Here is a 20857-nt window from a genome sequence, read left to right as displayed (position 1 = left end):
CTTCCGTTTTTAGTTACAAATGAAGAGCAATAGCTTACTTAGTGCGTGGGAATTCAAAACAAGATATCAACTCAACTCAATTTTATTGTCACTCATTCTGGTACATAGTATATGATTGAACAAAATTTTGTTCATAACAGTCCCCAGTGCATCAGCAAAACAACATACTGTACATTTAACACACACCATAACATTACCAAAACCAGAGCAACAATACAATATAACAAGACAAATGTTGCAGAATTATAAAGCTTGAACAATGCTCAATATCCATATATCCATAAAGTGCAGAGTGCAAAGTGACAGCACATAATAGGGAGAATGCTATAGGGATATGGGACTGGGTGACAGGAGTTCAGAAGTCTGACAGATTGGGAAAAGAAGCTGTTATAGGACTTGGCTGTGCTGGTTCTAATGCTGCGGTATCTTCTACCTGATGGTAGGATGTCAAACAATGCATGTGAAGGGTTAAAGACGTCTTTCAGAATGGCGTAGGCACTACACAGGCAGAGTGTCTAAAAGATCTCCTGGATTGAGGAGAGGAAGACCCTTATTGTCCTCTCAGCAGTCCTTACTACATGCTGCAGAGTCTTGTGCTCCTGGGCTTTGCTTTTCCCAAACCAGACAGTGAAACAGTTTGTCAGAACATTCTCCACAGTTCCTTTGTAAAAGGTGGTAAGAATGGGTCGTGTCAAGCCGATTCACTTCAGTCTTCCCTGAAAAAAAGAGATGTTGTTATGCCTTCTTGTCAACAGAGTTGGTGTTAATTGTCCAAGGAGAAGTCATCAGAAATATACACCCCAAGAAACTTGTTGCTACTGATTCTGTCCACAGCAGAGCCATTGATGAGCAGTGGTGAATAGTCACTAGTCAGTTCTTCTGAAATCGACATGCATCTCTTTTGTATATGTTGACATTTAAACACCATACCACCTCACCAGATATTCAACCTCCTCTCTGTAGGATGGTGTCATCATTGTTGCTGATGGGGCCCACTATGATTGCATCATCTGCAAACCTGACAATTAAGTTGGACTCAGTGCTACATACACGCAGTGAAAGTTTATAATTCAGTGTATGAAGTTGAACTTATTTTTGCATGTCAGTTAATTCACTAAATCCACACATCCAGGTCTCTCAGCCATTCAATTAGTTCTGGAGTTGGACTGGTAAAATCATCTTTGTCTCTGCAATAAGATCTTATTGAATATTCAAAGGCTATGTGTTGGATGACTTGCTACTCTGCTCCACAGACACATTGAGTCGATAGCTTGATACCATTTCACCCCAGAATCTGCAATCATCCATATTTTGTTCTAATGTAATTTAAATGACACCAGAGTTGTTGAAGCAGGTTGAAACCACCTGGTCTCTCATCCTGTTTTATTAAGTGCCATTCCAAAAGGGCTTTTACTAATCACCCATCCTTCCAACTTAGATTAATATTGAAGTCGGCTGCCATCTCTATTAACTTTCTGGATATTGGTGAATGTCTTGAGAGTAGTTTTGAATTTCTTGATATCTGTATGACCTGGTAGACACTCTGTTATTTTATTGCACACTCGTGTTAGTGCATTTCATCTTCTGAGATAGGGTGGAGCGATGTTGCTCAATGTAGGCCAGCCAGTGTAGTGGAGTGGAGTTTACTATGCCAGTGATCATCTTCATTGTTCTGTTTAATTAAACATCAGTCTTCTTGACACGTGTGCTGTTAATCCATGTCGAAACACAATGCTGAGCTGCGGAGAACACCAGGCCTAGGCCTGCCATACATAACACACTAGTGGAAGCTCCCCACGTGGTAGCTGTTTAAGTGATCTCCAACAGAACTGAGATTATCAACTGATCTCCTGGCTAATACAAGATACTCATTCATAGCAGCCGTCACTAATGATACAGTACAGTATAATACAAATAGCCGACTCCCGCCGTAGCATACAACGGTGTAAGAACAGGAACGGAAAACGTTGAGAAAGGAACTCAGAAATCAAGAAGAAACAAATACTTCTTGAAAGACGCAGTGTGCATGTAGAATTTCCGGCCAAGCAGGATTACGTGTGAAAGTGATAAATAAATCAGGCTTTCCGAATTTACATTCTATGGCCATGGCATCCTGATAGTTTTGTTGCATGTATCTTGGACTTCCTGGAAATGTGGACGGTAATATGATCATTTTGCCTACACGTACGTTATTTTCAGCGTTTGCTTGCATTGTGTCTGAAAGTCCTTTGTATTGTTCCACTCGCAGATCTTGTTGATGTAATCTGACATAGTTGAGACGCGCGCCCTCTGTTTTAACATACACATCTACGACGTACTGTTGGAATAGTTTGCCGCTGGAGTACAAAATACTAAATGTATTCCTCATTGCTAATCTGTACGCGTAAAATTGGCATTGAGTAAGCCTTATTCGCTTGCCGGTTCTTTTATCGGGAACATGTAAATCTTTGTGCCAGCCAATGTCTCCATAAGGGAATATAAGTGGGTAAACCATAGGATCGCAATTCATATTCAGCGTGGAAATCTGTTTACAGGAGTTGCCTATGAGATAGATGCAAATGTCCCTTTCGGAAGGCTGTTAGCCATCTTCTCCGACGAAAATCACTGCAACATCGGTGTGACATGTAGTGGCATTGTATCGTCGTAAATCCTGCCTAGGGTTTTCCTTGAAAACCATTCGTACAGATGCTGTTGGATTGGACTGAGTGATTTCATGCATGTGTTTGTATGATTTAGCGAAGGGGTTGATGGTTCTGAGCTTGGAATCTAGCCGGAGAAGTAAATTTTCGCTGCACGCAGAGTTTGCTTTATTTTGTAAGTGTACTTCAGTAGCTTGTGCTGTGTCAAATACATACAACTGTCCATATCCTGGAGAGGTAGAAGTGTTAGTGTATAGTGAAGAGATTTGGTGATAAATTTGCCTGTGTATTTTAAAACAGTATGGTCTGTGGCCAGGAGGTTGAGTTATCTATGCAGCCATGGAAGCAAACGCTAGAGAATAGTTGTATTCTCAAATGTGTTCACGATAATTTTTAGCTTTTGATGTTTGCTGTGTAAGAAGCTGTTGTAAAGACACAGGTGGCTCCCGCAAAGGTGATAAAGCTACTTTACCGTTGTGGCAGCACCTCGAGTACTTGTTGGATGTATTATGCTCAGCAGGCCAGTATAGTGCATGACATGGAAGACGACGAATAGGAATCGAGAAATGCCGTGTCGGCTGTGTGTGGGTGGGACCAGTTTTGAAGTGGAAGCAGGACGAACCAGAAGAGAAATATATATAAGAGATACTTGGTCACCATTTTCTGCTTTCATTCATACATATCATTTTAACTTCAACAACAGCATAATAGGTTATTGTGTAATTTTATCAATGTTATCTTAATAAAGCACTATGTGGTGATATGGTGAAAGGCACTATATTATTTCATTATTATATTCTTTATACAGCTCATTATTCATGTATTCATTTTTTTCACGTTTCTCTTTGTATATATTTTTTTCTCCTGCCTCTCTTTATCGACCTTGTTGCCTGTGGGCATTCAATGTTTTTCTTTTTTCTTTGTTGTTAGCTCTTAGCCTGGCCTGAAAACCAGCCTGAGGCTGTTGTCATAGTAACCATCACCCCAGAGTTTCACGGAGCACGACATATGGGCTACATCACTGGACTGAAGAAGTTCACCTGGTACCTCACTACTGTGCTTTGCTTTACAACTCCAGGGGATGGGCCTAGAAGCCCCCTACAACTCATCCAGACTCATGAGGACAGTAAGTGAGCGACCATGTTCTGTTTCACTTCTTCATTGATAGCAGGCTGGCAAAAGGATGCTAAGGGAAAAAGTGGGAGAGAGGTGTCTTACTTAAGGAGTAGCAAGCTTGAGAGAGGATAGTGGAGGATAGGGTCAATGATTGTTTTACGGGAGCTGTGCTGGAGTCCACACTGGAGGTTAGGCTAGGCATAGTGAGAGGACCAGGGTCTGCTGATTATAACGTATGTTACACAACCTAAGGGTGAATGTAGGTGCATGCAAAATTTCATTTTCAAGTCCAATTAAGGTTGGTGGGAAACTAGTCATGTCTCAGCAACATTAGGTGAAAAGAATGAATCATTCCTGGATATACACAATGGGCCAGTTTCAAGATTGCAGTCAGTCTAACATGGGAGAAAAATCAGAATACATGGAGAAAAACACACAGCAAGAGCATGTAGACTTGATACAGAAAGTTGCCACTCTAGATTTTCAGTCTAGGAACCCAGAGGTGTGTGGCAGAAGCACTTAGCTGTGCATCGCTTTGCTGCCTCTTAAGAGGCGATGTCTGTACTTTAAATCTGAAATGAAGAATAGGGATTCAAATCATCCAGAGCCCACCAGAGTGCTTTGTAACCTTTGGACCATGACGCTTCCTAACAGATACTCTAACAGAAAAAGCAAGCAAAGTTTATGGTGAAAATGTGTAATACTTTAAAAGACAAAAAAAAATCAAAGCTAAAAGAAATCAAAAGTAATGTTTAGACAACAATTCAGCCCCCTGTTGTACACCTGGCATAAAGAGATTCCATTAAGGAAGCCTTGTCAGATGTTGATTAGCGTTCTGTCATTTTTAACAAGTGGAAATGATCCTCAGTGGAAAACAGAGCATGCGGGAAGAACAATGGATTAACAGATGTGTACTTTGAGAAATCAGACAAGTTTGCTTTTTGTGTGCTTGATATTCCACGATTACGTTATTGTAGGCAGTTTACCAAAAACAGTAGAGCTATACAGTGTGAAAGACCCCTGGAACACAGACAGAGATGGACTCAGAATGTCCAAAAGCACACACTTTTAATTTTCTTTTGCCTTTTATACAGCACACTCACACACAGTGCACAATTCACCCACAATGCTCAGTCCTTTTACTTTACATTACTTTACTTTTCCTTTGCTGCCTCCACTCCTCTCCCGCAAGCTCTGTCCTCTGCCACCCGACTCCGGCTTCCTGAGTGGAGTGATGTGGCTGTTTTTATAATGCACCTGGATGTGCTCCAGCTGCTCCCTGATGACCTTTCTGCAGCCCCTCCTGGTGTGGCAAAAGTGCTGCATGGGCACCCAGAAGCACTCCGGCTGTACCTGGTTCCTGTTCTGGCAGTACTTCCTGGTGTGGTGGAAGTACTGCAGTCCATGGCTCTGGAACCATCCAGGTGCCTCCTGGCGGTGGCCACAGGTCCTCACAGGGTTGAGCTTCCCAGCTCTGTGGTTCCCATGCAATCCCGGAGGGCTGTCATCTTGCATCCTGGGGTGGGAATTGCCCCACTCCCGTTCCCCTGCTTCTCCAGGTCTCCTGGAGGGGCAAGGTCCCCAGCCGCCTATTACAACAGTAAAATCAGTCATTTTTTTACTTTATACCATATCTTCCACAACAAATGCAATCATAAACACTTCAAGAATACCACACAACTGCAGTGCACCTCCTCATTAAGCTTATTGTAAAGTGATTTGTTGTGGTAGGGTGTTAGGATGACCCTATTCCCCTTTAAACTCTTTATTGCGTAGATCTTAATAGAATGTCCCTAACCCCATACTCTTACCGCACTGTCAGGACTGACTGCCCCCTTTCCTTTACATCTGTAACTCCAGGCAATTTTGACAGAGTACCATAACAGACAGGAGAAAATGTTAGACATTTATTAATGCACTAGACATTAAGCCAATTACAATGACGGGTGCTAGAACAGTATTTTTGCAAGAAGCCTAAAGTAAAATAATAATAAAAATAAAATAGAAACGTATATGACAATACAGTAAGTATAATTAACATTACATTTATCCTCTCCTCTGTGGCTGTTGATTGATGTGTTGTGTCTGTTTGAAGATCTCCTATCCTGCCTCTCTTTATTTTAGGCTGCTGTGGCGTCTCTCCAGCAAGTTCTGTGCAGTTCCCCAGCAAGTATTTTAATCTGTGCTGGCGTGGAGCTGATTATTGTATGTGTGGCGTCTCCCCAGCAATGGATTTTATGCGCGCGAAAATAAATCTACTTTTAAAAGTCATCCTATTGTAATATCATGAAAATTCGTATATTTAGGAAAACCCCTTCAATGACTGACACTTTACACTTTACCGGGCCAAGCTTCCTAATTGCAAATCTGACATCCTCAGAGTGAACACTTGCACAACAACAAACACTAATCCCACCTCTTTGGGGAAGCGGGTCTCCGCGTCTCAATACCCGATTAGATTTTTCGTGCCTTATGTTTTAGGTGTTCCCTCATTTCCCGAAATACGATTGGATCGGCCACGCGATATTTTATAGGTCCCGCCCTCTCTGTCTTGTGTGACGCGTCAGGTGGTCTTTGAAGCATCTGCTAGAGGCCGGTGACTCTGCCACTCATTCCACCCTTACCTCCGTAATATGTGTTTAATTTTCTGTCACAACAGTGGGCAATCAGCAGAGTCTCCCCAGGAACTGATGCAATGTGTGGCGTGCAGCTGATAGTCGTGGCTGTGGCGTCTCTCCAACAAGTACTGTGCAGTTCCCCAGCAAGTATTTTAATCCGTGCTGACGTGCAGCTGATTATTGTATGTGTGGCGTCTCCCCAGCAACGGATTTCATGTGCGCGGCCACGAGTACCCAATCAGCACTCTCCCCAGCAATGATGTCCTTTATTAAAGAGTGCCCGGCGCATGCGCACTTCACCAGAAGACACGGACACATGGACGCACACAGGGATTTTATTAAAGAGGATTACAGATACTATGCCCAAAATATAAGCAAGCAGATTACAACTGTTTAATAAATAATAATAATAATAATATGACCTGGTTCATGTTAATGTTTACCACAGGAAAAATAAGCCTAAATCATTGAATTTTAAATGTTATTACATGTAACATTGGCATGTAAATACCAAAATGTCAACATAATTACAATAGGAAGGACCTGTCGAGTGTCCATTTCTGTATTGTCCTTCGTGTGATATGTTTTGAAACGGTCACCGATGCATAGTCCAATGTCACACTCCTGGACAGTAGAAGCATGTTTCTTTGCATACTTTTCTGATATGTTTTCTGTTGCTTGTACATGAGACTTCCACATTTCCTCATAAACGAACATGAACAGTTGCCGCATCGTGAGCAGTGCTTAGGGTACTAACGTCTTGCTTTGTCCTTCCACTTGATCGTAATCATTTTGCCTTTTTGTTGTGCAGATACTAGCACCATGCTGAACCTTCACATGACCAAATTCCCTGGGTATATCATAGCGGTTTGGTCATACAGTACCATTTCATACATCAGTTTCACTTTCCGTGTCAACATCTGATGACAAATTCACATCACCATCATTATCACTCAATTCTAGCAATGGTTCAGTTTCAGTTCATTCTAAGACTGCCTTTACACCTTCTTGTTCGTCTTTGTGTTTATCGTTGGAGGCACCATCCCACTCATGAATATTAATGAGTTACCTTAGAGTTTTCATTAAGGGGTAGACAGCATAGAGATATTCATGTTTTTTGCAACATGATGTCATTTTGTCCACTAGACGGCACGAGAATACTTTTCCAAGAGTTGTTCGGGGTTAACACCGCAAAAGGTATCATTAAACGTCAGCCAGAGCCTGACTTGTGGTTAACCATTCTAGCATAGAATTCCTAGCCTGAGTCACACTCGGGGTTCAAGGAGGTTAAGCATCCAGAATGCTTAGATTACCAGGTGTCTTTCTGTCTTAGTCTCTGGTCTGGTTTGGCCCATGGCCCAGCATGTTGTCTGCACAGGACAGCAGATGTGGCCTCTCCTTAGGATGGAAAATAGCAGAGAGAGCATGGTCCTGCCTGAAGTAGAGATGTTTTGCCCTTGTCTTAGCCCTTAATTTAAGTGCAGTCTTGGCATACAATACTTGATACAATTTTTGGTCTTGCAGTCTCAGCCCCCATTCCAGTCCAGTCATGGATGGTTTATGTCTTGTCACTCACTTTCTCCAGTTTCAAAGGATGCACAAATGTAGCTTCAGGAAAACTAGAAAGAAAGGATACATAGATAATTAAATCATAAACTGCCTTCTCAAACCTGTTAACACTTTAAGAGTCATAAATTTTATGCAACCCTGCCATTCTAGGCTATGCTGGCCTGGCCTGTTATTGTCTTTCCTTGCAGCCCATCTGTATTCCCCCAGGCTAGCCGACAAACCACTTTCTGAGATTTTATCTCTGCCAGTTTTAACATGTAGTAAGTACAACAATTCGTTTCTAAAGCACATGTTTTATCATATTATTACTGCATCATCCTTATGATACTCCACCTCTCAGATCGAACGAACGAACGAACGAATGAACGAACTAACTAACTAACTTTATTTTGTCCCCTTTAGGAAGTTTGTTTTTTAAAGAAACCCATTAAACAAATAAATACATAGATAGATAACTCTCTCTATACATAGAAATACATGCAGTAGATGGATAACTATATATATAAACACACACACTCACACAACCTATCTGAACAGACATCAGAATGGCTAAAAAGGAAAAAAATGTAAAAAGAAAGAAAACCTCTGACTTGACACTTTCAGTCTCAATGAGGCATTATGCAGGCATATTGCTGTTAGTAAAAAGGAGCCCCAGTCGTGTTTCTTGACACACTTCTGCTGACAAAGTTGTTTGCTGAAAGTCATCAGTGTTAGTGTGTCACAGAGAGGATGTGCAGCATTGTTCATAATGACACTCAGTTTGGTTTTAGTTCTCTCCTTTTCTATTACCTCCAAGGGGTCCAGAATTTGGCCCTTGCCTTTTAATTAGCTTGTTGATTCAGTGGGCCTCTCTTGAAATGATTTTACCAGCCCAACACACTACTGTGTAGAAAATCGCACTGGCCATCACAGAGTTATAGAAGATGTGAACGACATCACCTCCCACATTAAAGGAACACAGTCTCTTAAGAAAAAAGAGCCCGCTCCGTCCTTTCTTATAGGGTTCCTCTGTGTTCCGAGTCCAGTCCAATCTGTCATTAATGTGGATCCCCAAGTTCTTGTAGGAGTAGACCACCTTTACATCCACTCCTTGAATAGTTACCAGGCCTAGAGGCTCTTTGGTGTGGTGAAAGTCAATCACCAGTGCATTGGTTTTGCTGATTTTAAGTTGCAGACAATTCTCTTTGCACCAAGAAGCAAAGTTCTCCACCTGACTCTTATACTGTACCTCAGCCCCCTTATCAATATACCCCATAAGTGCACAATCATCCAAAAACTTCTGCAAGTGACATAACCTTTAGTCATGTCCCTTATTAAACATGAAGTAATAAGAAAAAAAATTGTAACCAGTGATATGTAACCTTCGCTCTTCCACCATCAGTGCCATGTAAGTACACAGCCTCCAGGTCATATACTCCCAGAGGTAGGGCAGGATAACTTGATGAGTTCAGTTATTGCATACTGCCAGCCACATGGACACAGAGGTGCTGTACACTTTAAACTAAAGTCTCTTCAGCATAACACATAAAAAATTTGAACTCTAAATCTTTGATAAGTGTATAGGATTTGAGGCATTCTGTTAAGGTCAATGTAATAAAGAGTGTAAGGAGGTCACCCTAGAACCCTACCATGATAAAACAGTGTTTAACCAAATAAATGACTATACATTGTAACTATTTAAAATCTTACTTAGGGAACACCATCATAAGATGTTTTACACAACAAACAAAAGTTTAGTACAATCACATAGCAGCTTTCCCTGCACCATTGCAGAGTTTTTCACAGAGCAAACCTCACATACACTGCACCATAATATAGCACCTTTCACAACCAGCATTCTTGAAAGGTACTTGACAAGAATGTAGTAGAATTGCGAAATGTCTTTTTCAGAGAGAATTGCCACAAGGTGTTTTACACACTTGCGGTGGGCTGGCACCCTGCCCGGGGTTTGTTTCCTGCCTTGTGCCCTGTGTTGGCTGGGATTGGCTCCAGCAGACCCCCCTGTGACCCTGTTGTTAGGATATAGCAGGTTGGATAATGGATGGATGGATGGATGTTTTACACACACACAAATTGACTTGAAACAGGATTTGAACCCAGAGCTCTGGATCAATCAATCATAGATCTGACCTGCCATAAAGCAAACAGTAATAAAAACATCATAGGAGCTTTCACAGTCAGCCCTATTACAAGGGGCTTTACAAAGTAAACAAGAATACACGACTGTGTGCACCCACTAGAAGGTATTTCATAAAGCAAATAAGAATACAGGTACAGCAGGCATATTGGGCGACTTTAACAGACAACTTGTCTCGATGTGCTTGGAAAGAAAAAAAAAACTTTGATTGTATAGAATCTTACACAGTGAAAATCTACATAGAACAATATATAAAAAACAGTAACAGCTTACTGCATGATAACGTGCAGTGAATACACTTGACTTATAGTTTTCATCCTCTTTCTCTGTACGTTTAGCATTCGTTTGCTCAGAGGTTGATGTGCTTGCTGCTTCCTGAGCAGCTCTTGTTTTCTCCACTCTAGCGGCCCGCTTCTTCTCTTCTTTTGTCGGCATCTTTTCATATTAAAACTGATTAAGGTAGTGTTTATGTTGCAATTACTTCGTATGCTTTTCTTAATTTTTCATTCAAGCTGGCACTTAAGTCTTCAATCTGCCTCAATAATGATTTAAGATATGAAGAGGTAGGGGAAGTGATGGCGAAGGTGGTAGGGATGTGAATGGCACCCGTAGGCATGTGTCGCACGGCTGACCCGCTGCCCGCTGCCGAGAGTTGAATCTACAATAAAATTAAAATAAAAAGAGGAATAAAAATGATCATGCTGAAACAGACAGTAGATGTCACGTAGTATATGTGTACCAAATTTCAGGTCAATAGGTCAAACAGTTTGCAAGCTACAAGGTGATTTAAAATCCTGGACAGACAAACAGACAGCCACGGTAGCGTATTCTATAAGGAGATGAGCAAGGAAGACTACAGGATAATAAAAAGACAAGGTGAAGTACAAATGCTGTCTTGTAGCTAATCTCCACTTTCTATTGACTTTACCAAATTTTCTAAAAGATAATAAGATCTGTTGTTGTTTTCATTTTTGTTTATTTCAGTTTTTCTCCATTCTCAATTTGCATTCTTTTCTTGTCAGAGCCTGGAGCCGTGGGACACTTGAGCTTCACTGAGATCCTGGACACATCGCTGAAAGTGAGCTGGCAGGAGCCACAGGACAAGAATGGCATCATTATAGGTAAGTAAGTCCATGTGACAGAGTGACGGGCAGTGCTGTTTCTATCCTTCTTTTATTAACCCATCTTGAACATCCATCCATCCATCCATTATACAACCCACTGAATCTGAACACAGGGTCATAGGGGACTGCTGGAGCCAATCCCAGCCAACACAGGGCGCAAGGCAGGAACCAATCCCGGGCAGGGTGCCAACCCAAACACACACACACACACACCAAGTACACATTAGGGCCAATCTGGAATCACCAATCCACCTAACCTGCATGTCTTTGTACTGTGGTAGGAAACCTGAGCACCCAGAGGAAACACAGGGGAGACACAGGGAGAACATGCAAACTCCACGCAGGAAGGACCCGGGAAGCGAACCCGGGTCTCCTTACTGCAACGCAGTGCCGCCCATCTTGAACATTCTAATCCTTATATTACTTCGCTTGTGTCCGTCTGTGCTCGATATAAACAACGGTTGCCACAACTAAAATATCCCTCCACAACAACAGCGAGGATTCCGTGTTCCTAGCAGAGTTTTGGTCTTAGGCTTATCTTCAAGTCTTCAATTCTGCAATGTGACGAATTATCGATTGTGGTATTTGACTGTTTATTCGGTGCATACTTTGTTACAGACCAAAACTGCATTATGACACTACCATTTTACACCTCCTTTTTCCTTCACTTCATTGTAAGCCTCCCAATAAAATAAAAAGGCACATACAGCGTAGCTGCGACCAACAGAAATGGTCTCACTGGCCTACATACTCACACCAACGCACAGAAGCAGAAACATCTACATCACACCAGATCATCCAGCACAGGCAAGATGTCTTAGAACAGAGACGACGTATGACAAACCACAGAGCAACATTATCCGAAGATCAGCGGCAGCAAGTCTTGCACATAGACAGTGAAAGAAAAATGAATTACACACACAACCTTTCTGAAGAGCAGCGGCAAACTGATAAACAGCAAGAAACATTATGACGGAAAAACTACAGGGATTCCATAATACTGACAACTCAAAACAAGATATTCCCTTTATATTACGGTGTAGCAAATTCCCCATGAGTTTATGATATTGTATCACCAGCTCACAACAACAAACGTTTAATAACGTTGGAGTTTACTTGCTAGGCCCTGTTTTACCCATGGCCAGTTGTACACTACATTTTCCAGAGTTACATCGAAACCCGGGTTAAACGTACAGGTACCTGCAGGTTGCACACAGGGGAATATTTTCACTGACAATAATGTTTATGCAACAAAATGCATTTTCTGACAATTATTATAGACGTCGGTGTACTACATTACCTGATGGCCACACTTCAGACATTCTGACTTACATGTACCCTGCATTTCTCTTCTTATCCTGTTAACCTGTTCATGTCCCACTTTGTATTGTAAATATTCATGCTGTTGTAAGTGACTCAAATAACATCCCATACTAATCATGTGACTATTCTAATACTGAGTCCTCTCATAAGTCACTACTTTTGCTTTTATTCTTGTGAAATTTTTGCAAGTACGATTTGCTACTTTCTAATATAAAATTCATTTGTTGAAAATCAACCCAGGGATTTTTTTTAAGGAACGATTCCTTGGACCTCAGCTGACTTCTTTAGGCAGTCCATGGGATCATAATTCCGTATCTCAGCTTCGCACTCCAAATTCATTTCTGCAGTGTAGGACACTGGGAGCTTGCTGTTTAGTATCGAGGTTTAGCATTAGAACCATTTTTTATGAGAACAGGCTGTTCAGCCCACCATAGATCATCAGTCCTCATTCACCTAAATAGCATCAAGTCAAGATCTGAAGGTCCCCAAATGGACCACTTAACTGCAAACTGTTTAAGCAATTCACATGTAACCCTGCATCCCATTTTGCATGGGGGCAATTTTTAAGCCCAGTGATGTAAAAGGAGTTTTACCACTTCTTGTATCTTCAAACCAAATCCCTAGCTGTTTTTGAGGGTGTGCTGTCTTAAAAGAATGGAGTGCATAGCATAGGTGAAAGGGTCATAAAATGTGATTCACTTACCCATGCTTACTGAAGTTGTACAGCAAAAAACAGTAGACATTACAGGCTGAAACAGAAAGTAGATTTAAGATGAAAGAAAAGATGAAGTTTGGCCGTTGAATTAAAAAGTGAACATGAATGCTGTTGAAAGTCAGACTGAATGTCGGCATTAAAATAGAAAGGACACAAGCAGACAGCAATAAAACAAAATGAATTATTGAATGCAGCTTTAAAAAATACAAAAGGCTAAATCAAAACATGAGGCACAAGTCTCATTTTCTGAATCTTCTTATTCCAATAGACACTCACAGGGAGGCAGAAACAAAAATGGCAGCATTGCAAAGGAGACAACCTTGGATGAGGTGCCAGTCCATTACAGGGGAAACATACTCCTAAAATCAGCCACTTTATAATCACCAGTTATCCTAAACCGCCTATGTTGACATTGGGGGCAGAAACCTGGTTAACTGAAAAAAAATACAAGAACATGGGAACACCTTCCAACTGCCAGCATCTTGGGTTGGATTTGGGTCCAGAATGCTGAAGGTTCAACTAAGCAGAACTCAAAACTGTATGTCATTCTTCCCTGACTTAAGGCTCTTGAAGGACACAATGAATGAGAACCTGACTGAAGCAGGAGATGTCGTATGACTGCCCACCAGCAACGGGTGCAAGACCAGAACCATACTTGGTCAGGGCACACTCACCCTCTCAGGGCTCATGTAGAAGCACCGATCATCCTAACTTTCATTTCTTAGTTGATGTGGAACACTTGAGTACCCGAAGAAGCGTAGATGTTATCTGGCGCCTCCCACTGCTCTTTATTCGGCCCATTTCTGCTCACTCTGCTGACTCCACGATTGTACGACTGCATAAAACTCCAACACTATCATTAAGTTATTGGATGTCACAACATTGGTGGGATTCAGTGTCAAAAGGGATGAGTCAGCTTACAGAATGGAGATACCACCATTGGAAGACTAGTGTGGACAAAACAAAAAAGTTGATTGTTAACTTTAGTCTACATCCCATTGCAGATCGAGGGCATTACAGTGGAACTGGTCAAGAGCACCAGATTCCTTGGTGTGCACAAGGCAGATGACCTTATTTGGTCATTACCACTTCTTCCATAGCCAAGAAGGGGCAGCAGTGTCTCCACTTCCTTCGGTGGTTAAAGTAAGCAAGTCTACCTCCGATCCCATTCTCACCACATTATTCAGTTGCAACATCGAGAGCATTCTGTCTGGTTTTGGAACTGCAGTGTCCCTGACTGTAAAGTCCTGCAATAGATAGTGGACACTACAGAAAAGATCATTGGGACCTCACCACCCTCCACTAAAGACATCTTTATAAAGTGTTGAATCCACACAGCCCATAGCATTGTGCAAGCCTGTTCTCATACCTTTCATGGTCTCCTTGTCCAACCGCCATCTAGCAGAAGGTACTGTAGCATCCCAAACCATTCTGCCAGCTCTGCAACATCTTCTGCTGCTAGGCAGTCTGGACGCTGAACTTTGTGCTGCCCTCCTGTACTCTGATCTGCTTCTTGTAGCTTATTTATATGCAAATACACTTGTTTCACCTTTTACTACTGTTGTTTTTTTTACTATTAGTTATTGTTATTATTTATTAATATTCTATGCATTTACCTATTATTTATTTACTTATCTTAATACATAATTCACCTGCCTCCTCACTCACTCACTCACGTCCGTCCGAAGCCGAATGCGCAATCGCCTTCTGCGCCGCTGCCTGAAAAACCTTACGAGACTGAAATCCAACCCCAACATCGCGGCAGGCGGCGGATTTAGCCTACGCATCATACAACTGTCTTCAACAGGTACATTCATGACTTAAACATTTCAAAGTTCGTCTCACTTCCAACTTATACAAATGCCTCCAAAGAGAAAATTTGCTTCATCCGACGGCCGTCTGTCCGAAGCCGAATGCGCAGTCGCCTTCTGCGCATCCAACTCCAACATCGCGGCAGGCGGTGGATTTAGCCCACGCATTATACAACTGTCTTCAGCAGGTACATTCATGACTTAAACATTTCAAAGTTCGTCTCACTTCCAACTTATACAAATGCCTCTAAAGAGAAAATTTGCCTCATCGCGGCAGGCGGCGGATTTAGCCTACGCATTTCGGGATTATTATTCTGAAATCGCAAATCCTTCCGCCCAGGCGTAGGATATTAGCCCCGATCACAGCCAACCCTCACACTCAAAATAATACATAAGAACATATTATTATTAAATACTTTCAGCGGGCGAGTGATGTGAAGGTGCAAGTTAAAGATGGGCCACATCAACGGAAATTACTACCAAACAGTGAGAGTGTCTTCACAAAAAATGTAGTCTACAGAGAGATTTTACAACTTTAGTTGCATACTGACAGGCCTCCAGTATACAAACAAAAAACGTTGTCATAGATAGCATGTCTTTTTTAAGTGTACAGTATTTTTTGCCGTGATAAAGTCATGCATATCCCAAACCTCTTAGTTAATTATCATTACTTACATCACTTTCTTATTTATTTCTTACTTATCATTTGTTCTTCATACACTACTGACACAAACTCGTGCATGTTTCATCTTACGTTGTCGAAACGGCCTTTTTGTCTAGTTTATCTATATATACTCTTGTACTTGTCCTGTGTTTATGTATATGTTGCACTGCAGTCCTGGGGAAAATGATATCTTGCCACTGTATGCTGCAATATAGTGTACAGATGGTGTGACAATAAAGCCACTTGACTTGACTTGACTTATTTTGGCTTTACTTAACTTGAAGTGTGATCGGTGGCAGGCAGTTTTAGGAAGATGGGATTGAGAGAGTCAGAAATGTGCATGTGAAAGGACAGAGTATAATAATGTAATTCTTTGGTGCCACTGCTACCTATGGACAAGGCAGAGGATTTCAGGACAGCAGGGCTCCTGCAGTGCTCTGTTGTTGCAACCCCATCTGGTGGTCAATAAACCCCATCATGTTCAAGTGAATTTTTTTTATTCGCCATTTTCCACATGGGACATGTTTAAAATGATTCCAGGGAAACACTCGAGGGACCCCACTGCCCAAAAAAGATAATCTATGATTGCATGGCTCCCACAATCTTCCTCAGCGTATCTGCCATTGAGTGACTGCTACACAATGATATGTCCCCCTCAGACCGCAGAAATCGCTCCAATGGGAGGGAAATGAAATTGAAATTGGTTCCTTTGTCACTAGCGCGCCAGGCAGTTTGCTCAGGGAAAATTCAGTGTCTGCACAGCTTTCAGGGTCTCTCAGTAGATACTTTGATGTATGAGCGCCTCAATGTAAAAGGACAGTCTGAGATTGGGAACACTGCTGACTGTGTGGGAATCCAGAGCCGATAAACAGCAAATTACACCAGAGCAGGATTGGCTATTAGTCTCTGTTAGACACTCAGGTATGGGGCAAAGATGCGCACAGAAGGTTCAGCTAACAGCACAGAACAAGCGTCATGCTTTGTTTCTAAAATTAGGCAGCAAGCATGCTTTATTTTTGCTTTTAGTTTCGAAATGTCAGCAAAAAAACAAAAAGAAAGGGAGAAAATCTAATTAAAGCACAAGACCAGCCATGTGGGATTTGTTTTTTCTTCCTTGTTTTCTGGGAGATGCATTAAATGTGATTTTTTTTCTCCTTACATGTACAATAATCCAAATCTCCTGCGAAAAATGTGGTGTGGTGGTTAAAGCAAGAGACTGTAAAGCTTAGGATTTCAAGTTCAGTTCCCAGCACTTATCCTTTGTACAACTGAGCGTATCACTCATTCTACCTGAGCTTGCATCATTAAAATATGGCAACATATACAAGGGGTGCTTTCACCTGTGGGGGTGCTCTTCTGGTCCCCAAACCTAAAAAACACAGAGGAATCTGAAAAATATAAGGAAAAGAAAGATTTTATTACAACTAGAGGCAACACAAAGAATAGAAAAGGGCTTCAGAGGCATAAAAAAAACAATAAATGATGCCCTAAAGTGTAATAAAAAGACCTTTCACAGCTCTCCCCCATCTACACCTTATACCTTTACCCGTCTTACACCTCACTCACTCTCCACCTGATGCTAAGCTCAGCAGGACAATGGCCATTGGCTTCTTTAAAGTCAGATCCATGAAGTCATTCAGAGGTCACTTCTGGTCTTTTCTGAAGCGCTTCCTGGTCAGACCCTACAATTCCTCTGGGGTCAGTGCTCTAAATACCCCTGCCAGACATCTGGTCCATCTTTAACAAGAGGTTCAGACAACCCTGCAGGGTCATTGATAGCAGCCTACTTTTCCAGCAACAAAATGTATGTGAACCCCTTGGAAATAATTGCATTTATATAAAGGGTGACACAGGGAAACAGGAAATTTTGGAACTAGGTGTTGGCGACCCTGGGGAGTCAGCAGTTGTTTGGGACCAATGTGGCCTCATTTTAGAGGCCCTTTCCATTAGTTATAATGGAGCAGTGGAGTGGTGCGCAATGAGCGTTCGCTGTGAAAGCCTTTTATATGAATGGTGATAGTGTCACTTCTGCGCAATGGGAATTTCGGTGTCATTACCAGTTAGGTCGTCATGATCGTATCATGCAATTACAATATGGGTGCGTAATTTCGAAGAAACGGGTTTAGCCTTAAAAATAAGTCCCCAGGTGGAGCCATTTCGCATACTGCCTGACAATTGATGGCAGCTATTGGCAACAACTTATTTATTTGTTTATTGTTTGTTCGGTGTTCTTGAGTTCTCAGAATGGCGCCTTGTATAAATAAAATCTATTATTATTATTATTTGAACCAAAAAGGAGGATTGAAGAGGAAATCGTTGGCATTCCTCTTGACATGTTATGTTGAGCAATGCAGAATTTCCACAAGAGGCTTGCAGAATGTGTACAGAGAAATGGACAACATCACTTCATGATGTTTTCTTCATAACATAAAATGAATATTGAATGAATATTGATTGCCATCATTAATTGCATATCCTGTACAGTACATTTCATCATTAAATGTATTTTGTAATGTGTTTATTCGTGCATTGAATGTCAATTGAAAATGTCCCGCTTCCCTGCACCACCCTGTATATAATTTGTCTTCAAATATGGTCTGATCTTCATCTGAATTAAAATAATGAACAAACACACCGTTTTAACTAATAACACACACATTATTTCATTTTTCTTGTACATACTAAACACACATTCAGACATTTCCAGGTGAAGGATGGAAAAAGTATATGAATCCCTTGGCTGATGATTTCCACAGAAGCTAATTGGAGTCAGGAGTTAGCAAACTTGGAGTCCCACATATGAAATGAGATTACACGTGTGATTTAGAGCTACTTTGACCAATTAAAAAAAGAATCAAACGTTCTGAGTTTGTTACTCACAAGAAGCACCTGTTGATATGAAGCATGCCTTGCAAAAAGAGATCTCAGATGATCTACGATTAAGAATTGTCGATTTGCATAAACTAGTGTGGACCACCAGGGAGCGTATCGCTTCCCAAACCCCAACACAGACAGGCTGTGACACCAGATCAATGCAGCACATGTTTTATTCAAGTGGGGAAGCGTTTTTCTTTTGCTCCCCACTTCACAGCACAGTACAAAAGCACCAACTAATTTAATACACAGTCCTTTTCTTCCTCTCTCTTTCTCTTCTTTGCCTCTACTCCTCCTCGCTAGTTTTGCCCTCCACCTCCCAACTCTGGCTCCCTGACGGATGGTGAAGCTACTCCTTTTATAGTGCGCTCAGAAGTGCTCCAAGTATTTCTTGACCTTCTTCCGGCTGCACTTCTGAGTGTTGTGGAAGTGGTGCCCCAAAGGGTTCGGCTGTAGAAGCAGCACCCCCTTGCGGCCCCAACAGAGCCTAAATGGCCGCTCCAAACTACAACTCCCGGCATGCCCTGCGGGGATCTGTGGTGCAGTAGCAACCTGGGGGCTGCCCCCCAGCGTCTTGGGGAGGGCATTGTCTCAAAGAGGTTTTTCCCTCTGTCCTTCCACCGGCTGGGTAATAGTCCTGGCCATCTGTCACACTAGAACTGGTTAAAAAGTCATTTTATAGAGATATTCATCAGTCCATGGTTTGACCAGACTGTGTATAAATGGAGATGATTAGCATTGTGACACAATGCAGAATGCTCAATGAGGTAAAAAGAAATCTCTACAATAACAGCTAAAGGCTGATACAAATCAATGGAAGAGTTTAACATCTCTTCTCAGAAGTCTATCATGCACAGGAAATTTTGACCAGGCATGGTGCCTATGGCAAGACACCAAGAAGGAAGACTCTGCTTTCCAAAAAAAAAACAAAAACATTGCTGTATGCCTGATGTCTGCTAAAGACCATCTTGACACTCCACAGTGCCACTGGAAAAATGTTTTGTGGACTGATGAATCCAAGGTTGAATTTGCAGCAGAATGTTTGGTATAAGAAGGAAAAAGAATAACAACATGAAAACATCATCCCAATGTGATGGTGCGGGTCGGCTCCAACTAAGCAGTGCTTACATCATTCCAGCTTCCTGGTCACTGGAGTGGCCACCAGCCCCTGAGTGTCGTCTGCACGCTCCCTTGAGGGACTTCCTCCCGGCTGTCTCCCTTCTCTCCGTCTCGTCCACTTACACTGGCTCTCCGTCGTGCCTGCCTTCTTTCTCTCTCCCTCTTTTAACCTTTCTTTCATTTTTCTCAATCCTCCTTTCTTTTGCTTTTTGTTCATCTTTCTGATTGGTCTTTTTTGTGGGTTTCTTTTTCCCTTTTCTCCTGCCAGCTCTTTCCTCTAGACCTCTGTGGGCACAGCGTCTCAAGTGCACACCACAGGGAGCCGACGAAGCAATTGAGAAAGACCACACCCTCACATGCAGGCGCGTCTCACCCCAATTACTCCACCAACCCTCCGCAGCTCTGTGAGTGCACACACCCATGGAAAACAAGCTGGCCAATAAATTATTTATTTATTAAAAACAGCCCTCTTTCTGAGCTATGGACCTGCTATAAATCACCCAATGGTGAAGATCACTAAAGGGAATGTCTTGATTTAGGGCTTCTTGGTTGACTTGGGGTCTGGACAGCTTGCCATCACTGAAGTTAAAATGAATTCTCACATTTACCAAGGTATCATGCCAGGGTGGCTGTCTGCCAGCTGAAGCTTAGTAGAAGTTGGGTGATGCAGCAGGATGATGACCCTAAGAATCGAAGCAAATCTACTACAGAATGGTTTCAAAAAAAGAAAATCTAACTTTTGGAGAGGCCTGGTCAGAGCGCAGACCTTATTCCAATAGAGATACTGTGGAAGAGAACTACTCACACCTGACATTCTAAGAATATGGCTGAGTTGAATCAGCTCTGTAACAAAGAATGGTCCAGAATTCCTCCTGAACCTTGTGCAATTCTTAAACCTTGCTGCTGGCAGTGTTTGTTAGAAGTCATTGCTTCCAAATGAGGTTCTACCATTTACTTTCTCCACAACACACTGTGAATGTTTGATGGCTGTGTTCAATAAAGACATGAAAGGTCATAATTGTTTGTGTGTTATTAGTGCTAGCATATCATGTATTTGTGACTTAAAGGTCAGATCACATTTTATGATCAATTAATGCAAAAAACTAGTTCATTCCAAAGGGTCCACAAACTTGTTACTGTCCATTCTC

General features: G+C 41.9%; 1 protein-coding gene across 1 annotated transcript in view; it reads left to right on the top strand.

Annotated features, from left to right (window-relative positions):
• sdk1a (sidekick cell adhesion molecule 1a) overlaps nt 1-20857 on the top strand; it is a 1749737-nt gene that overhangs the window by 1496733 nt on the left and 232147 nt on the right. The window contains exons 19-20 of the mRNA XM_051933783.1: nt 3570-3765; nt 11102-11200. Of these exons, the coding sequence (XP_051789743.1) occupies nt 3570-3765; nt 11102-11200 (295 nt within the window). The remainder of the gene's footprint in view (nt 1-3569; nt 3766-11101; nt 11201-20857) is intronic.

This window comes from Erpetoichthys calabaricus, chromosome 11 (genome assembly GCF_900747795.2).
Source record: "Erpetoichthys calabaricus chromosome 11, fErpCal1.3, whole genome shotgun sequence".
Classification (NCBI taxonomy): domain Eukaryota; kingdom Metazoa; phylum Chordata; class Cladistia; order Polypteriformes; family Polypteridae; genus Erpetoichthys; species Erpetoichthys calabaricus.
Note: the sequence above shows the minus strand (reverse complement) of the source record. Positions and strands in the feature narration are given on the sequence as shown.